The sequence below is a fragment of the Seriola aureovittata genome, chromosome 10, assembly GCF_021018895.1.
Source record: "Seriola aureovittata isolate HTS-2021-v1 ecotype China chromosome 10, ASM2101889v1, whole genome shotgun sequence".
Lineage (NCBI taxonomy): Eukaryota > Metazoa > Chordata > Actinopteri > Carangiformes > Carangidae > Seriola > Seriola aureovittata.
Genome location: NC_079373.1, coordinates 27,278,875 through 27,303,118, shown reverse-complemented (window position 1 = coordinate 27,303,118; position 24,244 = coordinate 27,278,875). Strand labels below are relative to the sequence as shown.

At 46.3% G+C, this 24,244-nt stretch overlaps 2 protein-coding genes and 1 long non-coding RNA gene across 3 annotated transcripts; 2 read left to right on the top strand and 1 right to left on the bottom strand.

Annotated features, from left to right (window-relative positions):
- The first annotated feature begins 1,046 nt into the window (after positions 1-1,046).
- On the top strand, positions 1,047-6,255 carry cln6b (CLN6 transmembrane ER protein b). Its single transcript, XM_056387604.1, has 7 exons — positions 1,047-1,147; positions 1,645-1,743; positions 1,821-2,009; positions 3,061-3,116; positions 3,299-3,421; positions 5,749-5,877; positions 6,105-6,255. Exons 1-7 carry the CDS (start codon positions 1,049-1,051, stop codon positions 6,253-6,255), a joined length of 846 nt encoding a protein of 281 aa, XP_056243579.1. The 5' UTR covers positions 1,047-1,048.
- Positions 6,256-6,921: 666 nt separating this feature from the next.
- On the bottom strand, positions 6,922-8,620 carry LOC130176485 (uncharacterized). The gene is made up of 3 exons (XR_008828876.1): positions 7,868-8,620; positions 7,168-7,758; positions 6,922-7,059 (listed from the first exon to the last, which is right to left on the bottom strand). It is a non-coding gene; the product is annotated as an uncharacterized LOC130176485 (long non-coding RNA).
- A 36-nt stretch (positions 8,621-8,656) lies between these two features.
- LOC130176227 (NACHT, LRR and PYD domains-containing protein 12-like) lies at positions 8,657-24,119 on the top strand. The gene is made up of 14 exons (XM_056387178.1): positions 8,657-8,745; positions 9,115-9,261; positions 9,554-9,673; positions 10,485-10,604; positions 11,948-12,168; positions 12,389-14,249; positions 15,418-15,594; positions 17,655-17,828; positions 18,557-18,730; positions 19,347-19,520; positions 20,282-20,458; positions 21,457-21,633; positions 23,118-23,287; positions 24,025-24,119. The coding sequence occupies exons 2-14, from the start codon at positions 9,134-9,136 to the stop codon at positions 24,117-24,119; spliced, it is 3,768 nt and encodes a 1,255-aa protein (XP_056243153.1). The 5' UTR covers positions 8,657-8,745; positions 9,115-9,133.
- The last annotated feature ends 125 nt before the right edge of the window (positions 24,120-24,244 follow it).

The following is a 24,244-nucleotide window of genomic DNA, read 5'->3' as shown; positions in this document are numbered from 1 at the left end:
CATCTGGAAAACACTGGTTTGGTTCAACCGCTGAAATGTGGTTCAGATGTTCATGTTCCCCTCAGGATGAACTGTTAAAACTGTGACGACCCTCTGACTTTTCCTCTAGCGCCACCATCAGGTCACATCTCAATCTGTCCAGTACTTTGGTTTGTTACCAGAACTAATGACGTTCCCATGAGCCTCTGCTGTACGCCCAGTTTACCGCTAACTAGCTAATGTTAGCGTGCGGACATCGACAGCGAATTTGATAAAGATTATAGCTAGCTGTTAAATATCAGAATGTTAGCATTATCTCAGAGCGTGTTAGCGTGTTTATGTTAGCATTGTCTCAGAGAACGGGCTAGCATGCTAATGTTAGCATTTAGCACAGGTACAGCCTCACAGCGCCGCTGTAGGGCAGAGGTTCAGACATGGGGATTTTCATTTTAAGGATTAACTCTGGACAACACGACAGGAATCTGTGTAAACTGCACGGACATTATCTTATTGTCCAAACACACAAATCAGTGAGTGATCAGACTGTTAGATTGTTAATTACAGCTGTTAACGAGGAGCTGCTGTAACTGAACGTCAAACTCAACATTATCTGACTGTTTCCTCAGAGTCACGACTGTCGAGCTGAATAAAAACCTTCATGTTCATAAGTTCCTATGTTTGTGTTCTGTTATTAGTTAATTAGTCTGTATTCTGTTATTAGTTAATTAGTCTGTGTTCTGTTACTAGTTAATTAGTCTGTGTTCTGTTATTAGTTAATTAGTCTGTGTTCTGTTATTAGTTAATTAGTCTGTGTTCTGTTATTAGTTAATTAGTCTGTGTTCTGTTATTAGTTAATTAGTCTGTATTCTGTTATTAGTTAATTAGTCTGTGTTCTGTTACTAGTTAATTAGTCTGTGTTCTGTTATTAGTTAATTAGTCTGTGTTCTGTTACTAGTTAATTAGTTTGTGTTCTGTTACTAGTTAATTAGTCTGTGTTCTGTTACTAGTTAATTAGTTTGTGTTCTGTTACATGTTTCTGTTCTGCAGCCGCTCGCTTGGTTCTGCTGACATGGACGAGGTTCTGCCGAAGCCTCGGTTCCACCTGGACCTCTGGCTCGGCTTCACTGTCCAGAACTGGGTCCTGGATGTGGGCCGGCCTGTTGTCATGGTAACGGGACAATAACCTGCGCTTAGTCAAGCAGGACAAATTTCACGTTTAACAGATTAAATGTCTTTTTACGGAAGATAATTTATTCAGGAAATTAAAATGTTAGTTTTAGTTTATTTATTTAAATTAGATTTAAGTTTTTATATTTGTCATCGTAATATCTAAATGTCAGTTTAGCTCCTTTATCTTTTCAACATTAGTTTTTCATGTGAAAGAAGGTGACTGACTAAGCGACGGCTAAATGTTGTTTTTCTCTGTATAATAAATGAACGGACACGGACTGAGTTACATTTGTAAACTGATCAGTTTGGAGTCGTCCTGCTTCATGTCTCATCGTTTAAAACAATTATTCACGTTGGTTTTTCTTGGCTTTTAAAAGTAGCAGCTCATTTTTAAGAAAAGGAAGAAATGAATAAGACGTAGTTGATTTTACTCTGTGAACTTTGACCTCTTGTGAAGTGTGAAATAAAACATTAAAATATTAAACCTTCTTGCAGCTCGTCCTCCCAGCAGACTGGTTTCCTCTGAACCGTCCTGCTGCTGCAGATTATCTCCACTTCCTGTACAACATCACCGCCCCGCTCATCCTGCTGAAGGTACCAGAGACACGCCAACAACACGTCACATGATCCGCGACGATCACATGATCCACAGATCTGTTCTTCTGCTGCAGATGCTCGAACGCAGCCCCAGGACTCCGCCCCTCCCGGCCGTCCACCTCTGCATCGTTGCCGTCGTGATGGCGACCAGCTTCCACCTGGTGGCCGACTCCGTCACCCGTCGCCTCCTGCTGATTGGCTACCAGCTGCACGTGTCCGTCAGAGAGAATCCGGTCATGAAGAACCTGGAACCCTCGTCTTTGGTAAGTTCTGGTTCTGGATCTGACTGGTTCTGGAGCTGACTTTAAATCTTCACCTGTAGTTTCATCACAATCTATCCAACTGTTGAGACGCTTCTATCTATATAATTCAGTCTATAACCGATCGAGCCCAAAGGTCGTCTGTGCAGCAGGTTATTATCACCCAGAGTTACGTTTTGTTGCTAGGCAACATCTAGTGATCGTAGAGATTATAACAGGAGCAAAGATGTAGCCCGTCGTCGACCGTGAGGGCCAAACTTGAATTGAGACGGTCTGACTTACAGTGGACTGTTCCCGCCCTTACCAATGCATCGCAAAGCGCGGCTCCTGTCGCCTAGCAACCTTGAGAACACGTAACTGATTTTTCACAACAACCTGAGGTTTTAAGGCTCTTGGTTTCAGCCGTTTGACAGGGTAATCCTCAGGCTCTCTGTCCGTGTTGGTTGTTGCCATATTATTTTCATTGCCGATGCGCAGTGCATCTTGGGATATGTTGGGGCCATGAAGGATCCGCCCGTTGGAGTCATTGCTGTCCGAGAAAAGAAGGACGCAACTGAAGGAGCCTCTGAAACGGGACAAGATTCACGCTCTGAAACTTTGGAGCAATAAGCCGATTAATCAATTATTCTAATAATCACTTGATTATTTAAGTCAAATTTCAAGCAGAAATATGAAACGTCTGATGGTTCCAGGTTTTCAGATGAGGGAGTATCTGCTGCGTTAATCACATGTGCACATAACAGACCAGGGCTGTGATAAGAGACTTGTTGTTGTTGTTGTTGTTGTTGGATGTTAATGGTTAAGATTATGATTCAGAAGAAGGTAATGACGGTCTAGATGTTTTAAATGTTCTAATGTGATCTGGGATTTTGTTCCAAATATGTTCAATATTTGAGAAAATATGTTTTGGATGCAACATGATCCACGTGGGAAATTATGAACTGGAGCTATGAAGAAGAAAGACAAAGTCGCCTCTCAACTATAAAACAAAAAGGTGGATCCAGAAATGTGGGATCGTCAGCAGCTCTCAGGTCAATGATATTTTATTTTACAGGTCGATGCCTTCGAGCTCCTGTTTTACTATGACGACACGCTCGGTCACCTGATGTGGTAAGAAACATCTCACACTATTTATTTTATAATGTTCAGTACAGTCGCAGCCGCTCGTTTACGCCCGAGATGTAAATCACTAATCATCACACATTAAACTCAGTTCTCTCACTGAATAAATGTGTGAGGAAGTATTTTACACTTCTTCTTCTTCTCTCTTTCTCTGTCTCTCTCTCCTCCAGGTACATCCCTCTCTTCCTCATCCTCTTGCTCTTCTTCAGTGGTTGTTTCTGCCCCAGGAGTCAGGAGGAGAGGATGCCCTCAGCAGCGTGGATGCTACTCGCTCCAAACGCGGCCTACTACTGGTCAGACTGCTTCACTCCCATTATAACCAGAGGCTGTGTCCTGTAGCTGAGAGGTCAGAGGTCAGAGGTTCAGGGTCTAAAAACAGGGTCGCTAAGATACATAAACACCGACAGCACTTTATTCTGAAGGCCAAGCTGTAGCGTTTGCTGACGTGTAACTTGCCTGTAGCTCGCACATATGCTGTATTGTTAAATCTTTAGCAGCTAGCTACCGGCTCGACCGTTAGCAGCTAGCTACAGGCTACCATTAGCAGCAGCTGTTGACCCCACATACTGCGCTCTCTCGTCCATCGTTTATCCCCCAAAACAGAAGCGACTGGCCGCCTATATCTTCAGTTTCTGTAGTCTTTTCCTGTGGTCCTCCTCCTGTTTACTTCTTTTAAATGTTTCTTTCTTTTCGTCTTGTTCCATATTTTATGTTTTTTTGAACATCTTTGATGCTTCAGTCATGGTGGGATTGACCCTACTTTTTCTTCTTATTGTTTCACTGTTCACTGAATTTTCAAAGTAAAACTTCCTGTAACTGTTGAATTCTTCCTGAAGACAAATGTGTTTGCTGAGGGTGAACGGAGGTCAGTGATTGGATGAGGTGACTCGGTCGGCCAATTTTTTTATATTTTGAAAAGTCTTAATTTTCCCAGGATTCATTGTTCCACAGTCCCATTTAAAATAGTCAGGAACTGAACTGCTCTGTGCAACAGATGAATTTCGGCTCAGTCTGACTGAAGTCTGACTGTGTGTTGTATTAAGCCACAGTCACAGACCGTCTTTGTGAAACTGACCCCAGGTCTGTCTGTTAGCAGCGAGGTGCAGCTCACTGACTCCACTGTCATACTATAACTTTGTGTATTATTATAGGAGCAGATGGAGTCTCGGAGGAAGACCTGTGTTTGCTGCTGATTAAATCCATTTGCAGACTGTAGGTGCATAAATTTACATTAGGTTTGTGTTTGTATAACCTGAGAAAGGAGGGAACATGGCGGCGCTTCGCTCCACCTCAGCACATTAACATGCAGAGGTGATGTTTTCTTCCAGAGAGGCCGACAGCAGAGGGAGATTCAGTTCCTTCCTCATCAGTGTTAACACCACCCTGAAGAGCTCAGGGGCGGAGCAGCAAACACAGCAAAACAAACAAGGGCTTCACTATATCAATGCAGATGAGTGTGTTTCACATCCAGAGCCATGAAAAGAATAATCAAAAAATCTACATTGAGGTTTTGTTTTTCACAAAAACAAACTCAAAGTGGATTATCTACCTGTCTGTAGTGTGATTATAGATCAGCTCTAGCTTCTATATTAATACTGTGAAAGTATCAAAGCCTCAGTCCACAGAGAAATGCACACAGCCTGTATTCAGAAACTGAGCCTTAAAACCAGCCGTCAGGACTTCTGGAACTTTGTGATGTCACAACAAAGCAGTCACCAAGCCCCGCCCACCTGGACCCACCATCCAAACCTTGCAGGATTTGGTTTCTCTGAGTGTTTTTACCTGAAATCTGCTGTATTTTTATTGGATCACTCAGAAAACAGTCAGCCAATCAGAAGAGAGGCTCAGAGCCTCCTCTCTTCTGATTGGCTCACCGACCTGTTGTTACTAGAGCTGCAGAGAGAAGCCGGAGAGAGGAGATGTAAAACTACACTGAGATGGTTTTTATATCTTTTGATGGATCAACACTTCAAATAAAACACAGAAGAAGAAACATGGAGCTTTAAACGAGCTGTGACTGCAGTGAAGGTGTTATGATTCATTTAGACTTGGGCTGCTGAGTTAGGAAGATGTCCTTTATGAAATAATAATGAAACTTAGAGGTGTGTGAGTGGTCACAGTCTGTCTGTCGTCACACTGAAACTGTAACTAGTGTCTGATGAACAATACACCTGAGTGTGTGCGCGTCCTCAGTAATAATTGATCAGGCAGTTCTCAGGTGTTGCTGACTGATTACATTACTCACTGAGCACTTAAAGATTAAAGTCAGAAGAAAGTCAAGAGTTTTGCCCTTTAAATACGAACCAGGAATCCACTGCAGTTTCAAAATAAAACGTCAATTTTAAGATCGGCAGCTGATTCGTTCTCAAATTACTTCAAAATCTAATTTTCAAATTTCACACAAAGCGGTTTCACAGTGTGTTAATGTAAAAATATTTTCATTCATCAAGGTACAGCAGCTCACAAACACATAAATGACAAAGTCTCTATATCTGCTCACAACTGTTTATTAAACATTTATTAAAGTTTCTGGTTGTAATGACTAAATAGTGGGAGCCGAAATATCTTCTGTTTTTTTAAGGCGGAATATATAAAGGTCAACTAATGCCCCCCCCCACAGGTACCTGATCACCGAGGGACAGACCTTCATCCTCTTCATCTTCACCTTCTTTGCAATGACCGCCACAGTGATGCACCAGAGGAGGCGGGGCATGGTTCCCGACAGCAACGGCCTCTTCATGCTCTACAGGTAGTCATATGACCGATGCAGCGTTACCGTGGTAACGTCACACCTTATAGGGTGAATTCTGATCAGAACGAAAACGGAAAACTCAAACAGAGAAATAAAAGATACGTACGTTATTTTTAACAGTGTTAAAGAAGTAAACAGATGACAGGATTATTGTTACTAGATCAAAGAAGCGCAGCTGTGAATTCAGACTCGTTTTTCATGTGAAAATGTCTCTGTGGTTCCAGTTTCTCTGCAGCTCTGTGCCTGGTGGCGGTCTGGGTGGCCGGTCTGTGGAACGACCCCGTCCTGAGGAAGAAACACCCCGGGCTGATCTACGTCCCGCAGCCTCGAGCCGTCTACACCCTCTACCTGGGCCGGGTCGCACAGACGTGTTGACACTACTCTGACCTAACGCAGGCGGAAGCACGCGCTCTGCAGATAGAAAGACTTGAACGGACTGAAAATGGATCTCCACCTCTCTGCTGGTTTATATTGGCAAAGGTTTGATTTATGGGTGTAATCATAAAGAGGGTCAGAACCTTGAGCGGTCACCCCCCCCCCCCAGCCACGCCCCTACCCCTTTTTAAGCGTAAGTATTGTGTTTCAGCTCAGTTCAACAGCTAACGGTGCAACTGTTAAAACCAGGGGAGATTTTGCACAGTGGAAACTCTCCATCGGTTCAGCCTTGAGTCTGCGACGACCACGAAGGGCCACACCTTCGTAGACCAAGGCCTCTGCATTGGGTCACAACTTTTGAGTTTCTGCTTTAGTTACAGAACTTTCTTCTTCTGCTCTAAAGGGTTACTTCTTCTTCTAAACAATTCTAGTGCAGTAGATCTAACAATGTGCTGTACTGTAAAAAAAATAAAATAAATCCAAATTTTACAAAAAATAACTCTTAAGTTTTCTAACAGTAATTTTCTCTTTTTTTTTCAATTATAAACAAAAGTCTGTAAAATGACAGAAATGATCTGTGAATTAAAAGCCAAACTTCAAATTTGAAGCATTATGCCAATAATAATCAATTACATTTATTTCCCATTTTTGTAACAACAGATCCAATAATTCCCTCTTACCATGCTGAGACTTTTATTTTGAAGGTAATCCAAATCGTAAGGCCCAGGCTGCTCCTCCGGGACACTGAAGTTAAAGGACTGACTAAGCACAGACCCTTTGCTGAAGGGAGAGTCTGGCCAGCACCTGGAACACACAGACAAACACAGACTGTTTTAGGATTTTCATCTTTCATTAAAAGATAAATCACAGAACAGATTCCAACACACCAACAGCTTTATGACAAACTCTTACCACTGAGTCCTCGATTCAATCCAAAGAGCTGGATGTTGGTCTGAGCCATCAACCTGGGGCCGACCAGCACTTCCTCTCTGATGGCCACATAATGACCAGCGAGTCCTCACGGTCCCTCTGGACCACGTGGCCACCGGGTGAAGACGCAGAGCTGGTTGCAAACGGCCTCCACCAGGCGGCTAACACTGGCCCAGTTTGCAGAGCCCGAGTTCAGGATCAAAAATGAATTTTATGTTTGCATGAAATAATAATACACATTATACTTAATCACAAGCTCTGAGACACCCGCATGTACCTGGGATGAAGTGGTTAAGGTGGAAACCAGAAGGCTGACCCCGCCCTTCGTCAGTCTACCTGTCTCCGTACAGCTGCACCTGCTGGGTCCTGAATGCAGCTGAGGTGGCGCCTCTGTGTCTCCATGTGTCCTGGATGCAGAGAGAATCCATGCCTCAATGAGACAACAGGCTCCTCCGGGGGTCCACATTGAAGATGTGGTGTCATCAATCCGGCCGCCATCCTGGGAAGCCAACACACCAACATTGGTAACCAAGGCAACTGCTTCAGAAGCAGCACCAGCAGCTTCTTTGTCACCTGGAGGGAGAGAGACAGAGAAAGGTTTCACATGTTAAGACCACCCCCCCCTCAGCCCCACAGCCCCCCTCTTTCAGAGGTGACATCATCACCTCCTCATTATATTCACCTTAACAGGTAAGATAGACCAATGGAGAAATGTCAGTTTAAGTTCTTTCCAGGTTTCGTGTGAGCAGCCAGCAGGTAGCAGACTAACGGGGCTGCTAACATTAGCCAGCTAACCTCAGCTCCGGCTCGGTACCTGTCTGTGTGTGTGACATCCGCCGTCCTCCGGCGGGAAATCTCACCGGATGATTCCTCCGGAGCAGTGAGGTGAAACCAGCCGGACAAAGAGCCGACAAACGGCTTTTCAACGCTCTGACACAAGCCGACATGTTCCCCACCTGTTAGCTTCAAGCTACAACAGCTGCGACGACGCTTCCGGTGCCCGCTTTTCAAAGTAAAAGGCAAAGAGGTCTTGCCCAGTTTGCTTCGTGTTATGTATTACCATCACACCGGGGTCACTGAGCTGAGCATCAGTTTTTCTGAAGAGTAAATCCCTGATACGTTTGAAAAACTCATCATTTATCATTTTTTCATACAATAATGTATTTACAATTAAAATATATAAAATGAAATAAAAACACTTCAAAACCCAGGAAGTCCTTCAACAATAGTTCCTGCTGCTCTGTGGGTGTTTCCATAGTCCTCGAGGACTCTTCCCAACAGGTGGACGAAAAAAATATTATTTTTTAAAATAAATAAGATGTTTAACATGTTTCTCATGTCTTGCATTTCCAAATCAAGGTTGATGGACGTGTATGTCCTTGTTTTTTGTGAAACATCAAACCTTATTTTGTTTTTCTTACTGGTGAACAATATGCACGCGCACGCACAGACACAGACTCGTGACTTCCTGTAAGACTCGGCGGGTAAAAGTGAAACTGAAAGTTCAGACTCCATTTTGAATCGACGGAGCAGAAGGAGGGAAGCTGAAGTCTGAGGCAGGTGAGCGTTAAAACAACATTACTCTTATTTTACTGTCAAAGTGTCAGAGTCAGGTTTCTCTCTGTGGCGGGAAGAAGAGTCAGAATGAACTTTTGTCCAACAAAGACACTGAGGAAAGCAGGAAATAACATGAGGTGTGGTACTTCCGGTTCTCTCCGTCAGAATCAACAGTTTGATTCGTCTGCGAGACGAAGTTGAATATTCACAATAGACCTACAACTAACCCAAGAACACTGACCAGGTTTTTATAGTATTTACTTTATTATACAGTATAGTGTGTGCGTGTGCGCGCGCCCATGTGTGTGCGCGCGCCCATGTGTGCGCGCGCGCGTGTTATCTCACAGTCAGTGTTACTGGTTTCCCTCTCAGACTGACTGAAGTCCAGAAGATGAATGATGTGGAGGAAGACGAGGACGGAGCAGAGTCTCCAGTCCCCAGCTGTTGGTCTATGAAGAGTGACCGGTCCAAACAAGAACCTCTGTTCTTCAGGAATGAACCTGGACCTTCACACACACAGTAAGACACTGTTTCTACTGTTTCTAATAGATTTATATTCATGACAATGAACCATTAGAGCTGATTCTAAGTTGGATCTTGGGTTTCCTCACCAGAATCTACTGATGGTCTTTCTGTAGCAGAACAACTCAGAACCTCCATGTCAGAATTTACACCTTCAGAAAATATTAATTTGTCTTTGCCCTGATGTTGAACCCTCTTCCACTGGTGCTGTAACAGGTCTGTACCTGAGGAGAGGGTGAGAACAAGAACAATACTGAAATAATATGAATGAAACATGTTTGTGTTGCAGAGGTGAGTCCTACAGACAGAGAGCAGAGTCTCCAGTCCCCAGCTGTTGGTCTATGAAGAGTGACCGGTCCAAAGGTCTTCCTCTAAACTTCAGTAATGAACTTGGACCTTCACACACACAGTAAGAGAGAAATTTACATTCATGATGCTGATTAGTGTGAATCTCCATGTCAGAATTAATCATCTGAGAAAGTATTTGTCTTTGCCCTCATGTTGAAGTCGCTCTGTGAACATCTGAGCGTCTCCACAGTGTGTGACACATCTGGATATTTGTTTGTTTGTTTGTTGTTTTTTAGTCAGCAAAGTTTTACTGCCTTATTTTTTATTCAGATCAGAATCAGAATCACTTTTATTCTCCAAATGTTCACAAGAATTTAACTTGGTGACAACAGCTGAAAAACACACAATTAAAACAACATTTAGACATTGAACATAAAACACAAATATACTGTATATTATCACACGGCGAAGTGCTGCGCTGAAATACCGTGGCTGCCAGCAAGGAAGGCGGCGCCTTTATGGTGCAAATCAAAATCAAGTAACATAAATATTCAGTTGACTTTCCATAACAAACTACATTCATTGATGACTCCATCACATGAAGAATAATAAGTGTTTATGATGAATTTACATTCAGATATTGACAGTAAGTGAAATACAGAAATGAATCATGTGAATAGCACAAAGAAAGAAAAGCGTGTCAAGGAGACCCAAGCGCACGAGTGTGTCACGCCCTTTTTATCTATAGAGCAGTTTATGACTCTGTTAAGTTACGTTTCATGTGATGAACGTTAGAATTAAATCTATAAATCTGGACTTTCTCCACTCTGTTAAATGGCTGGTTCTGTATTTGCAGGGCACCATTGTGAATGAGAGTGTTGCTCTCAGTGTCTCTGAATAAATAATATGAATGAAACATGTTTGTGTTGCAGAGGTGAGTCCTACAGACAGAGAGCAGAGTCTCCAGTCCCCAGCTGTTGGTCTATGAAGAGTGACCGGTCCAAAGGTCTTCCTCTAAACTTCAGTAATGAACCTGGACCTTCACACACACAGTAAGACACTGTTTCTACTGTAAACTGACCTGATGGAAGATGAAGAAATGATTTTCTAATAGATTTATATTAATGATGCAGTTACTGCAGAAACCACCTGAAACTACAAACTGAAATGGATCTTGTGGGTTTTATAACTAGAATCTATTGATTGTGTTTCTCTAATAAAACAACTGGAAGCTCAAGAATGAACACTAAGAAAATATTCATGTATCATGATGAAGTGTCTAAAAAATCTGAAAGCTCTGAGTCATTAGTAAGTGGACCTTTGAGTCTGGATCCTCTCCGTTATATCTTGTTCCTCACATAGTAAAGTGATCTGGACAAAGAAGAGCAGAAGATGTTCAGGTGTAGATTCAGACAACTTCTCCACTGATGCTGTTATTTGATCCTTGACAGTAGAGAGTGACAGAAAACATGAAGGGAACGATGGACAGGAAAGACAGCTGTCCAGATGTGCAGCTCAGACACATCTGTTACACGCTGTGTGTCTGAGACTCCTGCTCGACCATAACTTTTCAGACCACTTCTAATCTCAGTGCAAACCTCACTGGCCCAAGCTAAGCTGCACAAACTGATGTAAAACATCAAGGACATGATCAGCTCAGTCTTAACAGAGGCTTTTACTGTGAAGTAGCTGCAGGAAGTCTTTCATTAGTATTGACAGCAAGCTACAGGCCCATCACTACATGTTTAATCAGACAGCCAGATGGGAAAACAAGTTCTTGAAGTTATTTTTTGGGCATGTTGGGCCTTTATTTTGACAGCCACAGTGAGAGAGAGGAAGTGACGCAGGAAAGGGCCACAGCTCAGACTGGAGCCGGGGCCACTGCAGTTAGGACTCAGTGTTAACGGTTCGCTCTGGAGCAGGTGAGCCGCCGAGGCGCCCCGAAGAGGAAACAGTTGATTAGTGTTGTAGAGTTTGAAACTAAGAGCGTTGAAATGAATCATTTTAATTCAGACTGAATGTTGAATTCAAACAGAAAAGAAGCTGCACTTTGACTTTTCTCTGTGACCATCAGAGCTTCATGAAACAAAGTAAAGTTTCTGTCACGACTTCATCTACGTCCAAGGTGCACAGAGAGAGGAAAAAGTCCAAAGAGGTCAAACCTCCAGCAACAGCTGCAGGAAACAGAAGCATTCAGCTCGAGGCCTTCATCAGATCAATGACCCTGATGAAGCCCTCGAGCCAAAATGCATCAGTCTCATAAAGTTCCTCTATTTACTGCAGCTGCTGCTGGAGCTTTGACGTCATCAGAGCTTCTGGACAGTGTTGGACACATCTGGATATTTTACAACAACAATCAACAAAGTATTGTAGTGATAAAGAAATGTCTTCACAGGAAGAGGAAGAGCCATGTCTCTGTGTCCAGCTGTGCTCTGTGTCAGGACGTCCTGAAGGATCCAGTCTCTACCAGCTGTGGACACTGGTTCTGCAGACATTACTTCACCTCATACTGGGACCAGTCTGGTTCTTCAGGAGACTCCTCCTGTCCCCAGTGTGGAAAAAGACCCAGAACAAGACCTGGACTGCAGACAGCCAGTCAGACCAGCACTGAACAAAGTGAGACTGAACATCTGTATGATGATGTCATCATTCTGAGACCAGGACCTGTTGTTTTATACAGAGTCATTTGTTACATCACACAGCATCGACCTTTAAGATGATTATAAATACCACAACATTAAAACCTTTTCTTTGTTTGTCTTTAGTTTTTCTGCAGCTGATGAAAATAATCATCAGATTCTGTTTCTTCAGTCTGACGTTGTCTCTTCTCTTTCAGCAGATAGTGGTCTGCAGGAGGTTTTACATCAACATAAGATCAGTCTGAGGAGCAGATGTGAACATGTGACTGAAGGAACTGATGGAACAGGAAGTGGAACCCTCCTCAACAGGATCTACACTGAGCTCCACATCACAGAGGGACAGAGTGAAGAGGTTAATACCCAACATGAGGTGAGGCAGCTGGAGACAACTTCCAAGAAGAAGACCCTCCATGACGCTCCAATCAGGTGCCACGACATCTTTAAAGCCTTACCTGATCAACAGAGACGCCGCATCTGTAAAGCCTTACCTGTCCAAGAGAGAGAAGACGTCTCTAAAGTCTCACCTGACCAACAGAGACCCATCAGAGTGGTTCTGACCAACGGCGTCGCTGGCGTTGGAAAAACCCTCTCGGTGCAGAAGTTCTCTCTGGACTGGGCAGAGGGCTTGGAGAACCAAGATGTTGGTCTGCTGGTTCTGCTTTCGTTCAGGGAGCTGAACCTGATCAGAGATCAGCAGTACAGTCTTCTCAGGCTGCTCCATGTTTTCCATCCAACATTACAGAAGGTCACAGCAGAGCAGCTCGCTGTCTGTAAAGTTCTGTTCATCTTTGACGGCCTGGATGAAAGCAGACTGTCACTGGATTTCAACAACAGGAAGTCTGTGTGTGATGTCACACAGGAGTCATCAGTCAACGTGCTGCTGACAAACCTCATCAGGGGGAATCTGCTTCCCTCGGCTCTCGTCTGGATAACTTCCAGACCTGCGGCGGCCAATCAGATCCCTCCTACATGTGTGGACAGGGTAACAGAAGTACGAGGCTTCACTGACGCCCAGAAGGAGGAGTACTTCAGGAGGAGATCCAGTGATGAAGAGCTGTCCAGCAGAATCATCTCACACATCAAGACGTCCAGGAGCCTCCACATCATGTGTCAAGTCCCAGTCTTCTGCTGGATCACTGCTACAGTTCTGGAGCACATGTTGACCACAGACCAGAGAGGAGAGCTGCCCCAGACCCTGACTGACCTGTTCTCACACTTCCTGCTGGTTCAGACACAGAGGAAGAAGAACAAGTACCATGAGGGACGTGAGACGAGTCCACAGGAGCTGACGGAGGCTGACGGGGAAGTTCTTCTGAAGCTGGGGAGGCTGGCGTTTGAACATCTGGAGAAAGGAAACATCATGTTCTACCAAGAAGACCTGGAGCAGTGTGGTCTTGATGTCACAGAGGCCTCGGTGTACTCAGGACTTTGTACTGAGATCTTCAGAAGAGAGAGTGTGATCTTCCAGAAAACAGTCTACTGCTTTGTTCATCTGAGCGTTCAGGAGTTTCTGGCTGCAGTCTACATGTTCCACTGTTACACCAACAGGAAGACAGAGGTCCTGAAGAACTTCCTGAGGAAACAACATGTTGATTTAATCCTGGATAAGTTCCTGTGGGCAGCCATGGAGAAATCCCTCCAAAGTAGAAACGGTCACCTGGACCTGTTTGTCCGCTTCCTTCATGGCCTCTCTCTGGAGTCCAACCAGAGACTCTTAGGAGGTCTGCTGGATCAGAGAGAGAACAGTCCAGAAACCATCCAGAGAGCCATCAACAACCTGAAGAGGAAGAGGCCAAAAACCTCTCCTGACAGAAGCATCAACATCTTCCACTGTCTGACGGAGATGAAGGATCACTCAGTTCATCAGGAGATCCAAAAGTTCCTGAAGTCAAAGAACAGATCAAAGAAGAAACTCTCTGAGAACAACTGCTCAGCTCTGGCCTACATGCTGCAGATGTCAGAGGAGGTTCTGGATGAGTTGGACCTGAAGGAGTACAACACATCAGAGGAGGGACGATTGAGACTGATCCCAGCTGTGAGGAACTGCAGGAAGGCTCGGTGAGTCCACATGTGATGATCATAAATCATTATGGAGATTAGTTGTGAAGTTTTTCAGATAAAAACTATAAAATTCTTCTTCTTAAAATAGAGTTTCACTGTGTCCGTCGTATTTTGTCACAGAAGTTCTTGAGCTGTTTCAAATGCTGAATATTGATGTTTCAGTTGTGTTTATAGTTGTCAAGTTAATGAACAGTTATTGTGTTTATGTCTAATGATTGATTCATCTTCCTCTGGGTGATGGAGACGAAGGAAAACCTGATCAAACAAGTGAAGAACTGGTCGAGGTTTTATCACAGCAGCTTTTTATCTCATTTTAAATGATTTATTTGTTTTAATGTTTTTTCTAAACCTCTTTTTAATTTGACATTTAATGATGGATTCATATTCATCTGTAAATTATTAGAATCTAAATATCAGTTAATAAAATACGTAGTAATCTCGTCTGTTTCTGGATTCATGAATTCATTGGTAAAATGTTGATGAGTTCCTGTTGTTATTGTTTCTATAATGGAATAGTTAAAAAGCATTTCCATGAGTCTGGAGATGGAGATCCTACAGACTGAAAACATCTTTCTGGTGACATTAATTCAACTTTATCACTTTGTGTTTTTGTGCTGAAAAAGAGTGAAAACTTCACTCAGTCATCTGTGACGCACGTCTTCATATGAAATAATAGAAATATTAAACAGGTGTGATCAGCTGATGTGTTCATCTGTACCGAGCTGATGATGGTGACGCTGACAGCAGCAGGTATCAAACACAGATCATCTTTACCAACTGTCGTTGTTCACTGAGCTGAACTCAGTGGAAATATCCTGCTGTCACTTTAAAACAGTGTTTTCTAATCAACATGGCCTCATGGGAACTTTGTGGAGACCACATGGATCAGATCTCACTGACAGACTGTGGACATTATGGAAGACTGACTGTGACCACATCTTCTCTCTTCACCTGAAAGAGGATTGAAACTCTGCAGGTGTGAGAGAGACTGATGAGAATGATTGTTTCCCGTCAAACACAGTGAGATCAGATGAACTGAACCAGTGATGAAGAGAGAATATGGATCAACACAGGACGTGTCAAACTGTTTGATCATCACATGCTTGAAGTCAATATGAAGTGTCCTCTTACATAATGACTCTGTGTAATGAACGTGTCATGACAGGTTTGCTGGTCGTGGACTCTCAGAGACTCACTGTGAAGTCGTGGCCTCAGCTCTGAAGTCCAACCCCTCCCACCTGAGACACCTGGACCTGAGTGACAACCCTAACCTACAGGATTCAGGAGTGAGGATCCTGTCTGCTGGACTGGAGAGTCCAAACTGTGGACTGGAGACTCTGAGGTCAGTTCACTGACTGGAGCTGTTGTGGGTTTGTAGATAATTAATATCACTAACTGCAGTTCAGAATCAGACATAAAGACAGGAGCAGGGTTTATTTAGAGGCCGGCAGAAGTCGAGTCATGACGGGGAAATGTTTGACGGTTTTTCAGCTTCCTGCGGTTCATGTTGTCCATCAGTGAAGATGAAGTCAGGAGGGGGGGGGGGGGGGGCTCAGTCATGGAGGGACAGGAACTCACAGAGGACATTTAGTACTAAACAGGGACTCTGTGGACTGACTCTGGATCTGTGTGACTCAGACTCTGAAGCTTCATTCAGCTTCACATGAACTCATCACGTCATTGTGACAGTAGCTGTGTTAGGAAGAGACTTCACAGTCAGTGTGGAGCAGGAAGGATCACTGCCACAACACCTCGTCATCACAATGTGACATGTGACTGTTCAAGACACAAACATCAAACTGTCCTTTAACGATGTTTAATGAACCTGCTGAGACACCAACACAGGAAGAAGAAGGTCATGTGATACGTTAGATAATGAACTGATCTGAGTCCAACACGTCCGATCAGATATTGATTCTATATTGACAGACTGTACTGAGGTCAGCAGCAGCTGATGAATGTGTGTTGACATGAACAGGTGTGTGAATGTTGTTCTGACATGTGGATGATGTGAGTAGATGTGACATGATGATGATCCACAACAACAGAAGGACAAAGTCACTCTGCTCCTTTTAGAGATCATTGATTAGGACAGTGGTTCCCAACCTGTGGGTCAGGGCCCAGTGCTGGGCTGCCAAGGTGTTGACGACAAATCATCTGCAAAACAATATCATTCTGGTGAAAAGATGAAAAGTATTTGGCCTCGTACTGTTACGAGTTCAGATGTTGGTTGTTGAAGGATGGGAACCACTGAATTAGGACATATGTGATTGATTATCAATTATTAAATCTCTATCTTTTATTCTTTATTCAGGTTGAAGGGCTGCAGTTTGTCAGAGATCAGCTGTTCTTCTCTGACCTCAGCTCTGAAGTCCAACCCCTCCCACCTGAGACACCTGGACCTGAGTCAGAACTACAACCTGAAGGATCCAGGTGTGAAGCAGCTGTGTGGTTTTCTGGAGAGTCCAGACTGTGGACTGGAGACTCTGAGGTCAGACTCCATGTTTTATTTCTGTGCTCAGATTAATCTGATGTTAAAGTTGTGTTGACTCTAACCTGCAGACAGGTTCATATTCATGAGCTAAAATCCTCTTCAGCTTTTTAACATTTACACTGTTAATGAAGCTCTCTGGATTAGGGGGGGGGGGGAGGGGAGGGGGTGAGGGAGGGAGAGAGGGGTAGCAAGAGAGAGGGAGGGAGAGAGAGAGGAGAGAGAGAGGAGAGAGAGAGGGAGGGAGGGGGTGAGGAAGAAAGAGAGGGAGGGAGGGAGAGGGGTAGAAAGAGGGAGGGAGAGAGGGGTAGAAAGAGGGAGGGAGGGAGAGAGAGAGGGAGGGGGAGAAAGAGAGTGGGAGGGGGAGAGGGAGGGGGTGAGGGAGGGAGAGAGGGGTAGAAAGAGGGAGGGAGGGGGGGGGAGGGGGAGGGGGGGGAGGGGGGAGGGGGAGGGGGGGGGGGGGGAGGGAGGGAGAGAGGGGTAGCAAGAGAGAGGGAGGGAGAGGGGGTGAAGGAGGGAGAGGGGTAGAAAGAGAGAGAGAGAGAGAGGGAGGGGGAGAAAGAGAGGGAGGGAGAGGGGGGTGAAGGAGGGAGAGGGGTAGAAAGAGGGAGGGAGAGGGGGTGAAGGAGGGAGAGGGGGGGAGAAAGAGAGGGAGGGAGGGAGAGGGGGTGAAGGAGGGAGAGGGGTAGAAAGAGGGAGGGAGGGGGTGAAGGAGGGAGAGGGGTAGAAAGAGGGAGGGAGAGGGGGGGAGAAAGAGTGGGGTGAGGGAGGGAGAGAGGGGTAGCAAGAGAGAGGGAGGGAGAGGGGGGTGAGGAAGAAAGAGAGGGAGGGAGAGAAAGAGAGTGGGAGGGGGAGAGGGGGAGAGACCTTCACCTTTGTCTCTAAACTCTCATCTTTTATTCTTTATTCAGGTTGAGTGGCTGCAGGTTGTCAGAGATCAGCTGTTCTTCTCTGGCCTCAGCTCTGAAGTCCAACCCCTCCCACCTGAGAGAACTGGACCTGAGTCAGAACAACCTGAAGGATCCAGGTGTGAAGCAGCTGTGTGGTTTTCTGGAGAGTCCAGACTGTGGACTGGAGACTCTGAGGTCAGTTCACTGTTGTAGATCTTCTGTCTTTAATCCAGCACTGAACCTAATACACTCTCGTGGTCTTCAGTCTAAATCACCCCCATGATTCCAGTTTTTCTCGATATATTTCTTCGCTCTGACGTAATCCTTCACACCTCAGTCAGCTGACTGAGTGACTGTAGAGAGTCAGCTGCTCTCACATAATTATTTCCTGTGACATGAACATTGTTCACACTTCAGTCTTTCTGAGCTCTTCTTCTGTGACGTAATTCTTGGCTGTTGGACAGATTTTCTCTGCGGTTGGTTTCTGTTGTGAAGACGTCAGGAGACGCTGTGAACTCGTTTTCACTCCTCATGAATTTATTTCCTCTGTGGCAGCAGAACATGTGACAGCAGCCTCCAGAACCTCCTGCAGCTTCTGGAGGAACAGAACACTTGCTGATTGCTGGTTGATTAACTCAGAGACTCACTACAACATTGGAAGGCTACATACAACCCATAATGCAACGCTGTAAAATACTGTAATCTCACTGGTCAGGAATATATGTTGTAATGAATGACCAGGTAATTATAATATAAGACAACCTCCATTTTAACGGCTGGACGGCAACAGCTGGGAATGTTGTGCAGATGTTTGGATGATGTGTGGCAAAGGCTGACACACTCTACTCCAGAGAAGATCATTGATTAGGACATATCTGATTGATTATCAATGATTTTATCTCCATCTTTTGTTCTTTATTCAGGTTGAAGAACTGCTGGTTGACAGAGATCAGCTGTTCTTCTCTGGCCTCAGCTCTGAAGTCCAACCCCTCCCACCTGAGAGAACTGGACCTGAGTGACAACAACCTGCAGGATCCAGATGTGAAGCAGCTGCGTGACCTTGTGGAGAGTCCAGACTGTGGACTGGAGACTCTGAGGTCAGTTCTCTGATGTAGATCTTACAGCTGAATCTAATGTCCGACTAATAAATGGAGAAATCTCTGTCCTCTGATCTTCTCAACAACTGCTCAGCTGATGGAGCTCAGACTTGGTGAGTGTGAAGCTGAGGACCTGAGTTAGTGCTGTGTCCTCTGTGAAGTGGTTTGGATGAGCGGTTGTTGAGAGCCCGACCCTAATGGGGCTTTCAGACACAGCGTGACAGTGACACCGCTGCCCTCTGAAACCCTTTATGTCCAATGGATTGTACCAGGACAGGTTTCCCTGCACTGAGCAGAGGGAAGGTGCAGCACAGCGCCTGTCAGAGACGATTCATTTAAACTGAGACATGACAGTGAGATTAGAACTGACAACACACAATAAACTGTATGAACATTGTGTTCAGAGTCAATGAAGAGAAATCACCTGGTAGAAACATGAATATTTGTAGTTCTGTTCAGACTGAGGTGGTGGTGAACTGCTGCCTCTTGTGGCTCAAATGAGAATTACACTAAAGAAACACTGAAAACATCCTGACAAAACAACTTTCACTTTCCTTCTGGACACATCTGATCAATGATCAATGACTTTGATTTACATCTTTCTTTCTTTATTCAGATGGAAGAACTGTAGTTTGTCAGAGATCAGCTGTTCTTCTCTGGCCTCAGCTCTGAAGTCCAACCCCTCCCACCTGAGACACCTGGACCTGAGTGACAACAACCTGCAGGATCCAGATGTGAAGCAGCTGTGGTATTTTCTGAAGAGTCCAGACTGTGGACTGGAGACTCTGAGGTCAGACTCCATGTTTTATTTCTGTGCTCAGATTAATCTGATGTTAAAGTTGTGTTGACTCTAACCTGCAGACAGGTTCATATTCATGAGCTAAAATCCTCTTCAGCTTTTTAACATTTACACTGTTAATGAAGCTCTCTGGATTAGAGGGGGGGGGGGGAGGGGGAGAAAGAGTGAGAGAGGGGGGTGAGGGAGAAAGAGAGGGGGAGAGGGTGAGAGGGGGAGAAAGAGAGGGAGAGGGAGGGGGGTGAGGGAGGGAGAGAGGGGTAGAAATAGGGAGGGAGAGAGTGGGGGTGAGGGAGAGAGAGAGGGAGGGGGAGAAAGAGAGTGGGAGAGGGAGGGGGGTGAGGGAGGGAGAGAGGGGTAGAAATAGGGAGGGAGAGAGTGGGGGTGAGGGAGAGAGAGAGGGAGGGGGAGAAAGAGAGTGGGAGAGGGAGGGGGGTGAGGGAGGGAGAGAGGGGTAGAAAGAGAGAGGGAGGGGGGTGAGGGAGGGAGAGGGGTAGAAAGAGGGAGGGAGAGAGAGGGGGGGAGAAAGAGTGGGTGAGGGAGGGAGAGGGGGGTAGAAAGAGAGAGGGAGGGAGAGAGGGAGGGAGAGGGGGGGTGAGGAAGAAAGAGAGGGAGAGAGGGGTAGAAAGAGAGAGGGAGGGAGAGGGGGGGTGAGGAAGAAAGAGAGGGAGGGAGAGAAAGAGAGTGGGAGGGGGAGAAAGGGGGAGAGACCTTCACCTTTGTCTCTAAACTCTCATCTTTTATTCTTTATTCAGGTTGAGGGGCTGCAGGTTGTCAGAGATCAGCTGTTCTTCTCTGACCTCAGCTCTGAAGTCCAACCCCTCCCACCTGAGAGAACTGGACCTGAGTCAGAACTACAACCTGCAGGATCCAGATGTGAAGCAGCTGTGTGGTTTTCTGGAGAGTCCAGACTGTGGACTGGAGACTCTGAGGTCAGACTCCATGTTTTATTTCTGTGCTCAGATTAATCTGATGTTAAAGTTGTGTTGACTCTAACCTGCAGACAGGTTCATATTCATGAGCTAAAATCCTCTTCAGCTTTTTAACATTTACACTGTTAATGAAGCTCTCTGGATTAGAGGGGGGGGGGGGGAGTGAGGGAGAGAGGGAGGAGAGAGGGAGGGGTGAGGGAGGAGAGAGGGGGGGAGTGGGAGGGGGAGAAAGAGTGAGAGAGGGGGTGAGGGAGAAAGAGAGGAGAGAGAGAGGAGAGAGGGGGTGAGGGAGAAAGAGAGGGAGGGGGGTGAGGGAGGAGAGAGGGGTAGAAAGAGGGAGGGAGGGAGAGGGGGGTGAGGGAGAGAGAGAGGGAGGGAGGAGAGAAAGAGAGTGGGAGAGGGAGGGGGGTGAGGGAGGAGAGAGGGGTAGAAAGAGAGAGGGAGGGGGTGAGGGAGGGAGAGGGGTAGAAAGAGGGAGGAGAGAGAGGGGGGGAGAAAGAGTGGGTGAGGGAGGGAGAGGGGGGTAGAAAGAGAGAGGGAGGGGGGTGAGGGAGAAAGAGAGGGAGGAGAGAGGGAGGAGAGAGGGGGTGAGGAAGAAGAGAGGAGAGAGGGGTAGAAAGAGGGAGGGAGGAGAGAGAGGGGGTGAGGGAGGAGAGAGAGAGGGAGGGGGAGAAAGAGAGGGGTAGAAAGAGGGAGGGAGGGAGAGGGAGGGGGGTGAGGGAGAGAGAGAGGGAGGGAGAGGGGGGTGAGGAAGAAGAGAGGGAGGAGAGAAAGAGAGAGGGAGGAGAGAGGGAGGAGAGAGGGGTAGAAAGAGGGAGGGAGGAGAGAAAGAGAGAGGGAGGGGGTGAGGGAGGGAGAGAGGGGTAGAAAGAGGGAGGGAGGGAGAGAGAGAGGGGGGTGAGGGAGGGAGAGAGGGGTAGAAAGAGAGTGGGAGGGGGAGAAAGGGGGAGAGACCTTCACCTTTGTCCCTAAACTCTCATCTTTTATTCTTTATTCAGGTTGAGTGGCTGCAGTTTGTCAGAGATCAGCTGTTCTTCTCTGGCCTCAGCTCTGAAGTCCAACCCCTCCCACCTGAGAGAACTGGACCTGAGTCAGAACTACAAGCTGAAGGATCCAGGTGTGAAGCAGCTGTGTGGTTTTCTGGAGAGTCCAGACTGTGGACTGGAGACTCTGAGGTCAGACTCCATGTTTTATTTCTGTGCTCAGATTAATCTGATGTTAAAGTTGTGTTGACTCTAACCTGCAGACAGGTTCATATTCATGAGCTAAAATCCTCTTCAGCTTTTTAACATTTACACTGTTAATGAAGCTCTCTGGATTAGAGGGGGGGGGGAGGGAGGGAGAGAGGGGGAGGGAGGGAGAGAGGGAGGGGAGAGAGGGGGAGGGAGGGGGAGAAAGAGAGTGGGAGAGGGAGGGAGAGAGGGAGGGAGAGAAAGAGAGAGAAGAGAGAGAGAGAGGGAGGGAGAGAGAGAGGGAGGGAGGGGGAGAAAGAGAGTTGGGGAGAGGGGGAGAGATGGGGGAGAGTAAGGGAGAGAGAGAGAGAGAGAGGGGGTGAGGGAGGGAGAGAAAGAGAGTGGGAGAGGGAGGGGGGTGAGGGAGAGAGAGAGAGGAAGAAGAAGAAGGAGAGAGAGAAAGAGAGTGGGAGGGAGGGAGGGAGAGAGGGGTAGAAAGAGAGAGGGAGGGAGAGAAAGAGAGAGAGAGGGGGTGAGGGAGGGAGGGAGAGGGGTAGAAAGAGGGAGGGAGAGAGAGGGGGTGAGGGAGAGAGAGAGAGAGAGAGGAGAGAGAGAGAGTAGAGAGAGAGAAGAAGAAGGAGAGAGAGAAGGAGAGAGAGAGACAGAGAGAGTGGGATGGGGAGAGGGAGGGGGAGAAAGAGAGTGGGAGGGGGAGAAAGAGAGGGAGGGGGGTGAGGGAGGGAGAGAGGGGTAGAAATAGGGAGGGAGAGGGAGGGGGAGGGAGGGAGGGAGGGAGAGGGGTAGAAAGAGAGAGAGGAGAGGAGAGAAGAGAGTGAGAGAGAGAGAGGGAGGGAGAGAGAGAGGAGAAGAAGAGAGGAGAGAGAGAGAAGGAGAGAGAGAGGGAGGGGGGTGAGGAGGGAGAGAGGGGTAGAAAGAGGGAGGGAGGAGAGAGAGAGAGAGAGAGTGAGAGAGAGAGAGGGAGGGAGAGAGGGAGGGGGGTGAAGGAGGGAGAGGGGTAGAAAGAGGGAGGGAGGGGGGTGAGGGAGGGAGAGGGGTAGAAAGAGAGGGAGGGGGAGAAAGAGTGGGTGAGGGAGGGAGAGAGGGGTAGAAAGAGAGGGAGGGGGGTGAAGGAGGGAGAGGGGTAGAAAGAGAGAGGGAGGGGGGTGAGGAGGGAGAGAGGGGTAGCAAGAGAGAGGGAGGGGGGTGAGGGAGGGAGAGAGGGGTAGAAAGAGAGATGGGGGGCGGAAAGAGGTTTAGAGAGGGAGTGGGGTGAGGGAGGGAGAGAGGGGTAGCAAGAGAGAGGGAGGGAGAGGGGGGTGAGGAAGAAAGAGAGGGAGGGAGAGAAAGAGAGTGGGAGGGGGAGAAGGAGAAAGAGAGGGGGGTTGAGGGGGGAGAGAGAGAGACAGATAGAGAGGGAGGGGGAGAGGGGCAGGGGGGAGAGACCTTCACCTTTGTCTCTAAACTCTCATCTTTTATTCTTTATTCAGGTTGAGTCGCTGCAGTTTGTCAGAGATCAGCTGTTCTTCTCTGGCCTCAGCTCTGAAGTCCAACCCCTCCCACCTGAGAGAACTGGACCTGAGTGACAACGACCTGAAGGATCCAGGTGTGAAGCAGCTGTGTGGTTTTCTGGAGAGTCCAGACTGTGGACTGGAGACTCTGAGGTCAGACTCCATGTTTTATTTCTGTGCTCAGATTAATCTGATGTTAAAGTTGTGTTGACTCTAACCTGCAGACAGGTTCATATTCATGAGCTAAAATCCTCTTCAGCTTTTTAACATTTACACTGTTAATGAAGCTCTCTGGATTAGAGGGGGGGGGGAGAGTGGGGGGGGGGGGGGGTGAGAGAGTGGGAGAAAGAGAGGGAGGGAGATTTTTTTTTGATTTTTAGAAAACACATTTATTTTCTAATAAATAGATCAATATCAACAGAACATAATCCTCAGATTAGACAAAACCAACCAACATGGTTTATAAAAACCTCATAAAAACACAGAGTTAAAAATCAGCTTCCCCTCAACAACAGAACAGAGAGCTGCAGTGAAACACCACTGGGACCGAAACTCATCAACATTGTTCATGAGTACGTAAAACCTGAAGTCTGCTGTGATTCTTGCTTTCACCAGCGACTTAAACACAGACAGCAGCTCCCCACCTGAAACACCTTCTACTTTGTTCTTCCTGCTTTTATAAATGGACAGTTTGGCCTGTCCCACTACAAAGTTCAACAGTTGCCATTTTTTTGCATTTTCTTTTTTGTAGCCAGCACCAAAAATAAAAGCAGTTTCACACAAACTCTCACCACAGTTTAAAAACACAGTTTTCAGAGCCTCAAACAGAACTTCAAGTCTTTTACATTTTAGGACACAGTGAAAAACAGTTTCTGTTTCCTGACAGAAAGGACATTTAAAAGACACTGTGGGATTGATCTTAGAGACCAAGCTGTTGACAGCCAGCGCTCCCTGCAGGATTCTCCACTGCAGATCACCTGACCTCTTGTTTAAAGGCGGTTTATAAAACAGCCTCCACACAGGTTTACAGCGATCCTGCACCTTTAATTCCCTTCTCCACACATTGTCTGTTCTACCACTCAACTTTCTCTTGTTTACAGCTTGTA